The sequence below is a fragment of the Erythrolamprus reginae genome, chromosome 1 (genome assembly GCF_031021105.1).
Source record: "Erythrolamprus reginae isolate rEryReg1 chromosome 1, rEryReg1.hap1, whole genome shotgun sequence".
Taxonomy (NCBI): domain Eukaryota; kingdom Metazoa; phylum Chordata; class Lepidosauria; order Squamata; family Dipsadidae; genus Erythrolamprus; species Erythrolamprus reginae.
In genome coordinates, this window is record NC_091950.1 from 72,341,763 (window position 1) to 72,357,166 (window position 15,404).

The following is a 15,404-nucleotide window of genomic DNA, read 5'->3' on the forward strand; positions in this document are numbered from 1 at the left end:
CTTATCTAGGCGTAGAGAGGAAGATGATAGAGGCGCGCTTGCGCGGTACCTTCAATCAGGTAAGGATGGATTTCCCGTCGGCTCGCCAAGCGGTGCTGAACGTAATAAAGGGCGCGCGCGCGGCGGAGTTGCCTCGCCTGTTGCACTGGCTGAGAACGTCTAGTAAGCGGAGTTAGTTCTTGTTCCTCGTATGCCGACACTTGAAATAGTATAACGTGGGATCGCCAGACATGTAGTCTTTTCTAGGCTGCGCCTTTCTATCCCCCCCACCCACCTCAAATCTTTCATCTCTTTTCTATACTCAGAACGTTTATTTGTTTTATACTTCGTTTATCTGCCCCTTTTTATCATTGCTTTTGTTGACTCTGTTACGGGTCATTCTTTGTCAAGTGGACCAGGTGTCCACTGGACTGATTTTTGCAGCCTTATTTGAAAAGAAACCATCACAGAAACAACATGTATGATAGAAAAAAACTGTTCTTTCTAATGAGATAAAAATGAAGATTATTGAAGGTGAGAAAACAGGGAGCTCTGTTTCATCACCTTCAATCTTCATTAGAAAGAGCAAGTTTTTTTCTATCGTTCTCTGTTTTCTCATCTTCAATCATCTTCATTTTTATTTCATTAGAAAAAGCACGGGGTTTTTTCTACCTTATATGTTGTTTTTGTGATGGTTTCTTTTCAAATAAGGCTTCAATTTCACCGGGTCCATTTGACAAAGAATGGCCCTTATGGGACTTAACTTGGGGAAATGGCATGGAGAAATCTTACTCGATTAAGATCTCCGAGGGTTGCCCAGAAAGTAATGCACCATATTTGAATGCGAAACTTTAGATACACATTATTTGACTTGTCAGGAATGCGTGTGTAAATTTTGCATTTCTTCAGACAGATAGCATAGCTGCAGCAGTGTTTCGAAATGGCGTCTGTAAGTGATGTAGGTTACAAGCAGCGTGTCGTCATTGAATTTCTCACTGAGAGAAAGAAACCATTGGGAACATTCACAAATGTTTGTGTACAGTTTATGGAGAATTGCAGTCGACAGAAGTACGGTTAGTCGCTGGGCACAGAGGGTGAGGCCATTACAGTGGACACATGGCTTAGTGTCCAGAACAAGGAGTGGTACCGGCAGGGCATACACACCCTTGTGTCTCGCTGGGAAAAGGCCATAGAACGGGATGGAGATTACGTGGAAAAAATAGGGAGTGTAGAAGAAACATCATTCTTTTTTGTGTGTAAGTTTCACTGCGTTCAATAAATAATTAGTGAAGAAAAAATGTGGTGCATTACTTTCTGGGTGACCCTCATAGTTTAATCGCACCAAACCCGCTGAACCAGATTAATTGTTTGTTTGGGCCAATGGATTGTGACTCTGGGAAATCCAGAAGAAAGATACAGCATCCTATATTGTTCTCCAGTAAGAATAGGTGGAAGCTGCATTGCCTTTAAAATTCATTTTGACATAGGTGTTATGATGGATTGCCATTAAGACTAGGATTGCACACCAGCGGCAGGTTACACTTACCCGCATACCAGTGCGCTGCGTGCGCACCTTCCTGATTTGGGTACGGCCCCATGTGCATCCCTTACATTCGTCCCTCATGTGATTTTTCTTCCGCACAAGCACAGGAAGAAAAAACATGCTGAAATCTCACAAGGGGATGCTCTCACGTGGGCAATTTCAATTATTTTTTTGCATGCGCGGAAGCAAAAAAATCACTGAAATCACACGCACGCAAGCGTCCCCTCGTGAGATTTTGCTGTTGCGCATGCAGAAAAAAAGATGGCGCCACCCAACAGATCGCAAAGACAGCACCGCAGTGGTCACATGTAAATTGCGCAATCTGGCAGCCGCTACCAGAACAGAGCTGCTTAGCACACCAGTATGAACCCACCACTGGTACACACATGTCCCACTGGGTTAGTTCACTTTGCATCTGGTTGCTTGGTATAAAATTTGTTCTCTCTATAAAAGCCATCTAAATATATGACTTTAGCTATATATCCCAGCAAAGTTCGGTTGGGTTGGGACAGGACGGGACTTTATTGGCCAAGTATGATTGGACAAATAAGGAATTTGTCTTGGTCCATATGCTCTCAGTGTACATAAATGAAAATATATGTTTATCAAGAATCATAAGATACAACACTTAATGATAGTCTAGGTACAAATAATCAAATCATATTAGGAACCAGTCAATATAAATTGTAAGCAACAAAGTTACAATCATACAGCCATTAGTGGGAGAAGATGGGTGATGGGACCTATGAGAAGATAAATAGTACTTAGTAAATAGTTTGCATTTATATGTATTATATGTATTAAGACATTTGTTAATGTTACAATCTTTGGGGATCACTGAACATTCGCTAGATTACAATTGGAGAGTATTATTGGTAGTGAATTTTGAATTTCTATTTTTTAAATTTTGCAATGTTATGTAAAGGATTTTTATCCCAGGAATTTCTCCTTTTGGAGGTGTCTTCCAAAGGTCAGTCTTGGACACTGTTTTTCTTGTTCCTTTGGGTGCTCTGATTCCTGATCTATATTTCCCGCATCATTGTTATGCTGACAAGTCTGTCAGTCTTTTCTGACCCTTGCTGGCAAAGCATGGTCATCTGTAATGAAACATTTCACCAACATTTCCTATTAAATACCCTTTTACTGTCCAATGCTGAATATAAATAAAACTGAGAGAGTCCTCTTTTTGGCCCAATTCTCATTCCAGTCCATTACTGAGTCTTCCCTGTTTGTCTACAGGGCTGCTCAGTTTCTTCTTCTTTCTAGGCCTTGCATTCTTGATTGATAACTAGCTGACTTCATGCCTGTTTACTGTACAGCTAGTGCCATTAATTTTCTTTTGTTGAAAGTTTGTAGAATCTGCACTTCCAGGAATTTATGGATTCAGCAGCCAAATTAAATAAAGATATTGCCTTGAGTTTCACATGGTAATTGCAAAATCTGTTTTCCCTGTTTTTTTGCAGATGATTTTGATGAATTTACATTAAATAATGATGATATCGTTCTCAGAAGTATTGCCGAAGATATTCGACATCGCTTGCCTGTTGGAGCAGTGCTCAATTCCGAACATAATGCTCTTCAAAAAGTAGGTTTTGTTATTTAACCTTTCCATAAATGTTGACAAGTGGTTTTTAATTAGAAGTTCCTATAAAAGAATCAACACATGGCTTTGTAATTGTTGTTTTTTTGATGCCCCCAAAATACAGGTGGGAATGAGGGGAAAGTTTTGGCATCCAACTACTTCTGCTTTGCCGGTAGCATTTCACCCCTCCCTCTGGGTCAGAGCTGTCCTAAAGGAGCTTTTGCAAGAGGCAACTGGAGTTTCTTGGTTTTTCCTTGTCCTGTCCTGTCACTGGCAAAGGTGAAAGCTCAGGGATTCTGTTGTGATTCAGCCTGAGGCTCCTCAGGGACCGGCTGGAGCTCTGCCGGATCCATGCCCAGAGGAGGAGGACAGTGACCAGGAGGGGGAGGACCAGGCAGACGGGGGAGAAGAACGTAAGGAAGAGGAGGAGGGAGAGCAGCCTGAGACCCCCGGGGGGGGGCCTCTCCCCAGCTAGTAGCCTGGATTCATTGGATGAAGACGCACAGGCTATAATAGACATGAGGCAGAGACGTGCAGCTCAAAGAAGGGGCCAATTAGAAAGATATTTCCATCCCTGAATTGGCAACAGCTGGGTTTGGGTGTGGTTCTCCTCAGCAGGGTTGAAAAGGCAGGCCCGCCCTTACAGTCTCGTGGAGAGTTATCAACTGGGAGTCCTGTGACCTTGCTTCGATTCTTGGCGTCTCTGATCTTGGCTTGTGGCCTAGAAGCCTGGAAGACTTGGGGGAGGCGTGGGTTTTATTATCTCCAGAGTTGTTTTTGCCAGCAAGAATCCTGTTTTATTGCCTGGCCTTCGTGAAACCTCTGTGAAACTGCATCGTGTTCCTGTCTGTAAGAACAGTTTTTGTTACCTGTGTTTGCTTTCCAGTATATAAACTGCCTTTGCTTTTTACCAGTGTGTCTGGATACTCTTTTTGGTTGGTGTTGGCGTCTGGGGGGACCCAGACAGAACAGATTCCAAGCTCCAATCTGCCTGGGGGCGGGGTGGTATCCTGTTTTTCAGAAGGTGATTTTTTACTAGTTAAAAATACTTTTAAAAAGTAAAATAAAAGGTTAGCCATGCCCAGCTAGTCACGTGATCCCCACCAAACCATGCCTACCAGCCATGCCCACAAAACTGGTGGCAAAAAAAAAAAATAGATTTCACCACTGCTTCAACTCATAATTCCCTAGCCATTCCCATTGTTGGTTGAGAAATTTTAAGAGTTGAAGTTCACATATCTTATTGGAAATCCACAGGGAAGTGGTATCAGTGGTTGCCCCATCCTTATGGAATAGCCTCCCCCAAAGATCTTCTAGGCAGTCCCCTAATTAAATTTTAGGAGGGCAATGAATTCTGCTAAATGCTTGGCATTTAAATTGTTTGCTAGCTAGATTATTCTTCAGTGTGAAGGAAAATTATTTTTTTTAAAAAATATGTGTGATCTGGATTTTTGAATTTTGGCCTTTTAAATTTAATTTTATGGAATTCTTTTGTATGTTTATGGTGCTTTTTTCCATTTTATTATGCATTTGTGATAAAGATTGCGACCTTCAAGAGAACCAAGGAAGGTCAGATCTGAAAAATTGTCTCAGTTTACATTTCTGCTTTGGAGTCAGATTTTATTTATCTGAGGCATTGTCTTGGATGTGAGATCTTCTGCTCCTGCGTTATTACAGATATTCAGGATACCTAATTATGCATCTCCACCTCAAGCCAAACAATAAATTTGACATAAATGCTGACTCAGTGCCTAGGGACTATCAGAGTCTCTGAGGGAAGGAAGAAGTTCAGTCTGAATTCCTGCACAGCAGAATAGTTTTGGGTTGGTGAAGCAAATTATTCCAGGAATGGCCATCGACTCAGAGTTCTATATAGTGGGGGAGAAAAGTATTTAGTCAGACACCAATTGTGTAAGTTCTCCCACTTAAAAAGATGAGAGAGGCCTGTAATTGACATCATAGGTAGGCCTCAACTATGAGAGACAGCATGACAAAACACATCCAAAAAATCATATTGTCTGATTTTTAATGAATTTATTTCCAAATTATAGTGGAAAATAAGTATTTGGTCACCGACACATGAGCAAGATTTCTGGGTCTCAAAGACCAGTAACTTCTTCTTTAAGAGGCTTCTCTGTCCTCCATTCATTACCTGTAGTAATGGCACTTGTTTGAACTTGTTATCAGTATAAAAGACACCTGTCCACAATCTCAAATAGTCATACTCCAAACCCCACTATGGTGAAGACCAATGTTTCCTCTAATTTTTTTTCGGTGTGGGCGGAAAAGTATAGTGTCTGAGTGGCAGTCCCTTTGGGACTGGGCGGCATAGAATAAATAAATAAATGAATGAATGAATGAATGAATGAATGAGAAAAAAATTCCCTTCTTTTTTATTAAAAGAAATTAATAATAAAACAAAACCAAAATCTATTACTATTATTACTATCTTCTCCTCTTTTTCCATCCCTGTCTCCTCCCCTCTTGTGTGTGTGTGTGTGTGTGTGTGTATGTGTGTGTGTGTGAACTCTTGAACCATTTCCAATAACAGGTGAGCTATTGGAAATGGTTCAAGAGTTCACACACACACACACACACGGCTGGGTTTTTTTTTCTCTGTTATTATTTGGGTGCTTTTTACCATATGCTTTAAATCAAGAGTCATTTCTCTCTCTTTCTCTCTCCCCCTCTTGCTCTCTCTCTCTTTTTCTCACTTTCTCTCCCTCTCTTTCTATCTCTCCCCCTCTTGCTCTCTCTCTCTTGTTTTCTTTCTCTCTATTGCTTTCTCTCTCTCTCACTCTTTCTATCTCTCTTGCTTTCTTTCTGTTCTCTCTCTTGCTATCTCTCCCTCCCCTTTCTCTCTCTCTCTTTCTCACTTACTTTCTCCTTCTCTCTCTCTCTCTCTCTGTCAGCGAGGGGGCTGCGAGAGCGCTTTCTCCAAGCTCTTCGGGAACGCCTGCCCTGCCTCTACTGCAGCCCCCTTGCTGAAAGTCCGGGACGAAAGCGCTCCCAGCGAAGGGGCTGCAAGAGGGGCGGGCATTCCCGAAGCCGCAGAGAAAACCCTCTCTCGCAGACCCCTGGCTGGGAGCGCAGAAGTGGAGAAGGAGAAGCCGCAGCCACCGTCGCGGGAGAAGTTGCACCCCAAGGCAGGAGGGGGCGGAGGAGGAGAGGGGGCGGATCGGGCGGGCGGGGGCAGGGCCGAGAGGCCAGGGGTGCGAGGGGGCTGGAGGCACTGTGGGGAGGCAGGGGTGGCCACGGCTCCCTTTCTTTCTACTGCCGGCGCCTCCCCCCCGCAGGCTGGCAGTGGGATGGGGAGCGCGCACCCGTGGAAAAGGGTGCGCCGGAGGGTATTTTGGGGCACGTGCGCAGGCGCACAGTTTACAGGGAACACTGGTGAAGACCAAATAAATTGGTTAAAAACCAGACAATGTGTTTTTCTGGATGTGTTTTCTCATGTTGTCTCTCATAGTTGATGTCAATTACAGGCCTCTCTCATCTTTTTAAGTGGGAGAACTTGCACAATTGGTGTCTGATTAAATACTTCCCCCCCCCCCACTGTATGCTTTTTCTTCCCCCTTTAGCTTCATGAACAGACAGTACCCACCATTCATGTTGATGCTTTCCTTTATGATGATGATTGTATTGACTCTTTATGTGAAGAAGGAAAGATGAGCAGAAATTATTGCCTAGCCTGTGGTTCTCATCAGACAGCCCCATTAGGTAAGTATTGTATTTTGTTTTAACCAAACTACAGCACTGACCTGAGTGTTCCCTTGCTGTACAGGCCAATCATTTTGGGCTGGAGTTTATGGGTGTTTATATAACATAAATATTATGTGGCCTTGCTTGTTCAAGAAATAGCTTCTGTGGCAGTTAAGCCATGCACAAAGCTTCTTTTGATTAGAAGCCAGCTGATTTGAAAATTATTTAGAATTGTTTTGGATCTGACTTGAGTTCAACTCAGGCAAAGTCACCACTTTCATTAAAACATCTTTGTAAGCCTGAAAAGAAATTGCATCTGCTTTAAGGAGACAACTCTCTAAATCTGATGCAACTTTTTAAAGTTTGGGATGAAAAAAGATAAATTGCTTTCATAAACAGCAGAAAACTATTGGGCTTGTATATGATCCAAAAAAATTTCAGATGTACCTCTTTTTTTCTGAATGGTTATGAATCAAGAAATTGTAATGATGTTTTCAAATGTCCAAATGACAGGTTAATTAGTTAGATATGAACACATTACAATCTGGGATGTGCTTCAAAATCGGCATGCCAAATCTTGTTATGTTCACGTAATACTATGCTAGGAGGGAAAAAATAAAATCTAGGCTTTGCCATCAGCACCCCAAAACAGAATGAGCAGAGATGAAAATGCTATCTGCAAGATTCTAGCTTCTCAAAGAACCGTTTTCATAATGTATTCCATTTAAATGCATATAAATTCTGTTCAGTTTTAAACTGTATATATATGAGGCCAGTAGATGCTAAACAGATCCAGATACTAGATATAACGAAACTCCCTTCAGGTCATATGCAGCCATTAATTTTTAAAAATAGCAGCAGAAATGTATAATATCCAAAATAAGCCTGGGAATATTTTTATCACTGCCCAAATCAAAAATGAGAATTTTCTTTAGAACGCTTTGTTTTAATCCAAGTTCTGAACATCATGCTGGATGTTAACCATGGTTGCAATGTGCTTTGTTTTATTGTTGTTTCCCAGAATTCATTTCCCATTCCTTTTCCCTTGTGGAACTGAAGTTCCTGTACCAGGAAGTATTACCTGACCTGACAGGGAAAGTTCTGGTTGACGTGGGCTCCAGGCTTGGAGCAGTCCTGTTTGGGGTAAAAATTACACTAGAAACTGGTTGACAATGTCTGTGTTTCCCCCCTCACTCCTTTTGCTTATAGTTACTGTCCTATGCTGTTTAATATTATTTCAACAAGTTTCTGGTAGCTATTTTTTAAACTGTAATTTGTTATTGATTTGATGGGGGGGGTTATTGGTTTGTTTGCTTCTTACATATTATTTTGATATTTTAATTACTGACATTACTCAAGTTAAATATAATATTTTGGAACGCAAAATTTGAGACATAAATCCCTTATTACAAAAAACAGCATATTATGGTCATAGTATGATGAAAGACACAAATAATCTCAGAAATAACAGGCTGTAGTCATTAAGCTCTGAAAAGAAAGGATGCTGGCCTTATCCTTTGCATGCTTTTAGAATTAACTAATCTTTAGTGCAATGGTGATATTTATGTTTTTGGCTTAAGAAGCTATTTTTTAGCAAGTAGATGCAACTTTTACATTTATCCTAAAATAAAAAAGTGTAATTATTGTTTACAAGATTCCAAGTAATAACCTTTTACAGGTTGAAATAACAGAATAACAGAAGTATTGTGGTTTAAAACGAACTATTCTTCAAGCTGAGCTTCATTTCCCTTTACATAAATGTGTTCATGTAGTCTTCTCAAAAGCTGCAGAGAATTAGCTTGTAATTGCAGCCTTCTGGGATGTTTCTCCTCCTCTCCCTTCCCCAGTTTTCCAGTCTAGCACAGAGCTCTGCTATTCCTTGGAGTCCCAACATTATAAAGTTTCTACGCCCCTGGATTCGCAGTGATTGTGCTTAATTCTGGGGAAAATTATTTTGAAATATATATTATTTCTTATTGAGACAGAAATAGAAAATTATTAAATGCATGAATAATATTAATAGTGTCTAATTACTTTTATTTAAATTGAAAGGTCAATTCAATTAAATCCAAGCAAATTTAGGGACTGTTTGGAACGTATCTCTTTTTTAGGATCTGGTTCCAGTAAAACATTCAAAAAATGGATATTGCCTTTGTTCCCCCAAAATTAGGTATTTCCTAGGCCAGTGATGGCGAACCTATAGTACGGATGCCACAGGTGGCACGCGGAGCCATATCTGTTGGCATGCGAGCTGTTGCCCTAGCTCAGCTCCAACATGCATGTTTGTGCTGGCCAGCTGATTTTTGGCTCACAGAGGCTCTGGGAGGGCATTTTTGGCTTCCAGAGAACCTCCCGGGGGGATGGGGGAGAGCGTTTTTACCATCCCCTGGCTCCAGGGAAACCTTTGGAGCCTGGGGAGGGCGAAATATGAGCCTACTGGGCCCACTAGAAGTTGGGAACAGGTTACTTCCAGTTTCCAGAGGGCCTCTGGGGCTTGGGGAAAGCTGTTTTTGTCCTCCCCAGGCATTGAGCTATGGATGTGGGCAGTCACGCATGTGCGATAGCGCACACCCACTCTCTTTCAGCACCCAAGGAAAAAAAGATTCACCATTACTGTCCTAGGCTGTCATGTCATTTGTAATAGAGCCTGTAAACATTTGGAAAGCAAATTCCTACATATAAGCAAAGTTCAGATGCCTATCACAGTTCAACTCTGTATCCCAACCCACTTTAGCAAGTTTTTCTACTTTTATTTTAGGCCTACTATTATAGTTCAGCATCCCAGATTTATGGAGTTGAAATGAATGGAGACTTTTGCCAGTTGCAGGAAGCTATCATTTCAAAGTATCGACTTGACGACAGAATAAAGGTGAACCAATACATTTGATTGCTTGTTTTCTGTTTATAAATGCTGCAGGTTAGCATAATGATCTTTTTGTTAGAAATTCAATATTATCCCCATTACTTTTAATATCTCAAGCAAGTTAAATGTTAAATCAAGTAAACATGGCTGAAAGTAAACTGAGCTTCAATTTGTATATAATAAGTGAAAACTAAGAGGAATATAAACAACTCTTGATAGGTTGAAGAAACCTTGTATTCATCCAAATGTTTTGTCTACCTAAGTTCTTGTAAGGACAATTCCTGCATAGTAAAGAAAACACCCAGCATTTTTCTAATTCTCATGTGTTACACTTCCCATACATTAGCTTATCATTCTGATAATTCTGTAAGGGAGCAAGTTTCCACATTACTGTACATTCTTATGTCAGTGTTGCAGCTGTGAATTGAGGAAAAATCGAAGCCAAGAATGATCAACTTCCTTCACATCCATGGCCAAAATGAGAAATTTCTGATTCCTACCTAAATTCTTATCTACAATTTGATATCATCTCCTATGAATATATTGCAATAACCTTAATCTTACTATCTTCCTTAATAAGCACAATATTTGACCATCTACCATTAAAAAAGTGTGTCGGGTTGAGGTAGTGCTGGACATCCAAACTCAGCAAGAGTCATTCTACTACACTATAGTAGAGTATACTATATACTCTACTATACTATACCTAAAGTTATAGAAACATAGAAGTCGACGGCAGAAAAAGACCTCATGGTCCATCTAGTCTGCCCTTATACTATTTTCTGTATTTTATCTTAGGATGGATATATGTTTATCCCAGGCATGTTTAAATTCAGTTACTGTGGATTTATCTACCACATCTGCTGGAAGTTTGTTCCAAGGATCTACTACTCTTTCAGTAAAATAATATTTTCTCATGTTGCTTTTGATCTTTCCCCCAACTAACTTCAGATTGTGTCCCCTTGTTCTTGTGTTCACTTTCCTATTAAAAACACTTCCCTCCTGGACCTTATTTAACCCTTTAACATATTTAAATGTTTCAATCATGTCCCCCCTTTTCCTTCTGTCCTCCAGACTATACAGATTGAGTTCATTAAGTCTTTCCTGATACGTTTTATGCTTAAGACCTTCCACCATTCTTGTAGCCCGTCTTTGGACCCGTTCAATTTTGTCAATATCTTTTTGTAGGTGAGGTCTCCAGAACTGAGCACAGTATTCCAAATGTGGTCTCACCAGCACTCTATACAGCGGGATCACAATCTCCCTCTTCCTGCTTGTTAGACCTCTAGCTATGCAGCCAAGCATCCTACTTGCTTTCCCTACCGCCTAACTGCACTGTTCACCCATTTTGAGACTGTCAGAAATCACTACCCTTAAATCCTTTTCTTCTGAAGTTTTTGCTAACACAGAACTGCCAATACAATACTCAGATTGAGGATTCCTTTTCCCCAAGTGCATTATTTTACATTTGGAAACATTAAACTGCAGTTTCCATTGCTTTGACCATTTATCTAGTAAAGCTAAATCAGTTTTTTGGGATATATGCATGTACTAAAAGGAATGCCAAGTAATGATATAACAGTAAGTTCCATTTTAAACAATGTCCGTAATATGATTAGCTTGGATGCAGAGTACAGGCTTAGTTCAGCTATTTGAGGAAAAGAGACAGTTCCCTCATCATTTCAACCCGGAGACTTGTTTTACTAAGCATAGGTCAACAGAGTGACAGACACTGGGTCTGTGTACATAGAGACCCTTCCTCTTATTCTGGCTTACCATTTTCCTTATTAACAAAACACTACTCCAAACAAACAATGCTTCTTACAACACACATAAACACAGCAACGAGAATTGCGATAGCACAACTCTGGAAAAATGACCAGACCCCAATGGAAGAATTAATTATAGATAAGATATATACATGCGTGGAGATGGACGAACTCACTAACTCAATCAAGGGAAACAAAATCACGGAATCAAAACGAACATGGCAAAAATGGCATGAATGGGTTCAAAAGAGAATATAGAAACAATATAATAAGAAGCAACAGTACAATGGAAACAATCTACAGCTACCTTGTAAAAAGTTTTATTTACCAGTTATTGAACATAATAAATATTAGAATATAAAAGTATGTATATAATGGAATGTAACAGGTAAAAATTTATTATAAGAATTTTAAAAGAGATGGTTTATAATCTGTAAAACAGAATAATGTGTGATTTGAACTATATGTGAAAACTCAATAAAGAAACTTATAAAAAAAAAACCCAACAAAACAAAACACTAAGTTAAAGAAACTCCAATAAGCAGACTTCACTTCTTCATTCACCTTCAATTCGGTTTCACACTTATGGCACTGTGTATCTCACACTTGCTTTACGTAATTTTAATTTTTTTAATAATGCAGCGATAAGATTAATAACAATCTGCAATATTGGAACAATTATTTTCTAATGATCAAAAGATGAGTCATATGTACTGATGCAAGACTAATAGAAGGATCAGAACTAGATGGTTTTCATTGGACATTTCTTAAATGACCTTAAATATTATCACACAATTTTTCATTTGAACCTCTGCAAAATCATTTCTCTTTAGGTGATTAATGCAGATATTTGCACTCAAGCTTCACTTCTTCAAAATGCAGACATTGTTGTAATGAATAATGTCTTTGAATATTTCCTTGACAGATCAGAACAGGCTAGGTAAGTTCTCTTTGTTCTGGATATTTTTAGAAATACTATCTAACACCCAACCAAGTATGCATATGTTGCTATTCTTTAAAATCCAAGCCAGTATATAAAAATATAATTGTGAAAACGGATATATTCTTTTTCAGGATGCAAAAACATTCTAATTAAAGACAGTTGAATAAAAAAGTTCATGAGACCTATCATTTCCCTCTTACCTAGGCTAAAACTGGAAATATAAAGACACACGTGCCGAATCCAATTATTTTATTTTTCTTATTACATTTGTAATTTAATAAATTTATTAAATTTCACTCTACCAAGCGAAACTAATTTGGACAAAATCAGCTTGCCTTTTAAAATACATTTGAAATCATTCTCATGCTTCATGAACCGCAATAATATGAAACATGATTTTCATGCTGTGGATGGCTATAGTGTAAATTATGTAAGATTACCTGCTGATTAAATGTGCTTGATATATTTTATTTGCTATAACATACAAAAATATTAAAAGACTTCAAATAGAAAAAAGTAAAATGAGAAGGTATTAAAGGAGTTTATCCATGTGCTCAATAAAGAGATTGGTCACATGGATAGTTTTAATAAAGGAAATGAGAAAAAGTTAAATTAATCAACACTTCAGTCACCAACAACCATAGTAGGTAACAATTACTGAAGAGATGATCCAAATTCACCTGAAAGCAGAGGTGGGTTACTGCTGGTTTGGATCAGTTCTATAGAACTAAGAGTGGTAATTTCCCCCTGCTCACTGAACCAGCACCCATGGCCGTCTGGACATGCCCCTGAACCGGCTCTCTCGCTGCCGCCATGCTGTAGGTGCCACCATCTTGTTTTTTGCTTCTGCGCATGCAGAAACATTCCAGACATTTAGAAGCTGCCCATTTTTATCACAGATCAATTCTTGGTATCTTGTGTTGTTTTATATGACAAAATTTTTTGGAAGCGTTGCCTTATGAGAAATTTATTTTGTTTTACTCCTAGAGCATGGAAAATCATAAGTCAAAATGTAAGAAAGCGAGGGTCTTTATTAGTGACCGTCCCAAATCTTGAAAAGTCTCTCTCAGAGCTTCAGGTAAAGAGCTATTTACATGACAAGATTTTTCTTGGTGCGTGTTTTAGGTAAACCATGAATTAATTATAGTTGCTGAATCATGTTCTACTGATAAACATTTGCACAGTTTTCTCTCTTGGAGGTGACTTTATTATAATAAATTTAGGAGGTTGGTCATGGGAGATGGCTTTGAGATGCACCATTTGACTTAATCTTTCAATGTTTGCAGCTCACTAAAGGATTTCAGGAGGGAGAAAAATGAAAAGAGCAATCTTTTTCAACTCTCCAGAAATCTCATACTTAAATTGGTAGAAAAATCAGGAGAATTATTTTATCCGGATTGAGAAAAGCTTTCTAAAAATTTCCCTGAAACTTATTCACCCCAGAAAACTTCAGCCATCACTTGAAATTATTACTTTGTATGGTTTCTAAATTGTATGGGAAATCTCACTTGTATTTACTTCTTTTTAACTGATTTGTTTATACAGAAACAGCATCATTGTAAGATATTTACATTGGTTATGTGGGTATTTTTGTAGATGTTATTAAATGTTATTTTGCTTATGTACTGTCAGCATTTCTGACATTTATGTATTATTTTATGTGTTGCAGTAAATTGTTTTAATTTCTTTTCAGGTTGACATTCAGCTCAGCCAATGGGTAGAAGCGGTACCAGTGCAATATGATGAATTCTTAGAAGACGCTGATAGAGAAGCACTTGAACAAATTTATTTGTACAGAATTCTATAGCATACAAAATATGTATATTCGCAACAAGTGCTTTTTAAATAAAAAAAAGGTTTTTAAAGAACTTTGTTTTTAAAGAACTTTGCAGAATGCAGTTGCGAGAGCTATCATGGGCATTCCCAGATATGCCCATGTTTCGTCATCACTCCGCAGCCTGCCCTGGCTGCCGATCAGTTTCCGGTCACAATTCAAAGTGTTGGTTATGACATATAAAGCCCTACATGGTATCGGACCAGAATACCTCTGGGACCGCCTGCTGCTGCACGAATCCCAGCGACCGATTAGGTCCCACAGAGTTGGCCTTCTCCGGGTCCTGTCGACGAAACAATGCCGTCTGGCAGCACCAGGGGAAGAGCCTTCTCTGTGGCGGCCCCGGCCCTCTGGAATCAGCTCCCCCCGGAGATTAGGACTGCCCCCACCCTCCTTGCCTTTCGCAAACTTTTGAAAACTCATCTATGTCGCCAGGCATGGAGGAATTGATATATCCTTAGCTGCCTCTGATTTTATGGATGGTGTGTTTGGGCTGTATGACTGTTTTTAATAGGGTTTTTTTAAAGACTGTTTTAACATTGGATTTGTATATGATTTTTTATTGTTGTGAGCCGCTCCGAGTCCTCGGAGAGGGGCAGCATACAAATCTAATAAATTATTATTATTATTATTACTGTATTATTATTATTGTGTTAGGAATTGCCTTTGAAAATAATATGGAAAATCAGTGATGCATCAAGACATTAAAAAAAGAATCTCCTTGGTTTATTTCTAGTAAGGGTTTCTAGTTAAAGAATTAGAAATGCTGCATTTGCCATACTTTACAACATATTGTTCCTTTTCTTTCATTTGTATTTTTTCTTTGCATTTAAACAAGGTACATAAGCCCAGCGCTGGGCTACGAGTGGGAATGCTAAATTGCGCTTGCTGCCGCGGCTCGTACATTCTTGTGGGGCCAGCACGATTTTGCTGCTGCACCTATGGAGGTGGCAAAATTGCGCACGGAGCTGCAGGTAAAACCTCACCGAAACACGGGCGCACCTGTGGCTACGTGCACGATTTTGCTATCTCCACAGATGCAGCAGCAAAATTGCGCTGGCCTTGCAAGAACGTATGAGCCGCGGCGGCGAGCACAATTTAGCGTTCCAGCTCATATAACCCCACCGCTGCATAATCCGTACAATCATTCCTGGACTTGCTTACATGAGGTACATGTTTTATGTATAGC

At 39.5% G+C, this 15,404-nt stretch overlaps 1 protein-coding gene across 1 annotated transcript; it reads left to right on the forward strand.

Annotated features, from left to right (window-relative positions):
- Positions 1-50: 50 nt before the first annotated feature.
- LOC139157364 (uncharacterized) lies at positions 51-14,844 on the forward strand. The gene is made up of 8 exons (XM_070734061.1): positions 51-162; positions 2,986-3,107; positions 6,686-6,824; positions 7,828-7,949; positions 9,565-9,675; positions 12,272-12,378; positions 13,369-13,459; positions 14,075-14,844. The coding sequence occupies exons 1-8, from the start codon at positions 66-68 to the stop codon at positions 14,186-14,188; spliced, it is 903 nt and encodes a 300-aa protein (XP_070590162.1). The 5' UTR covers positions 51-65; the 3' UTR covers positions 14,189-14,844.
- Positions 14,845-15,404: the final 560 nt, after the last annotated feature.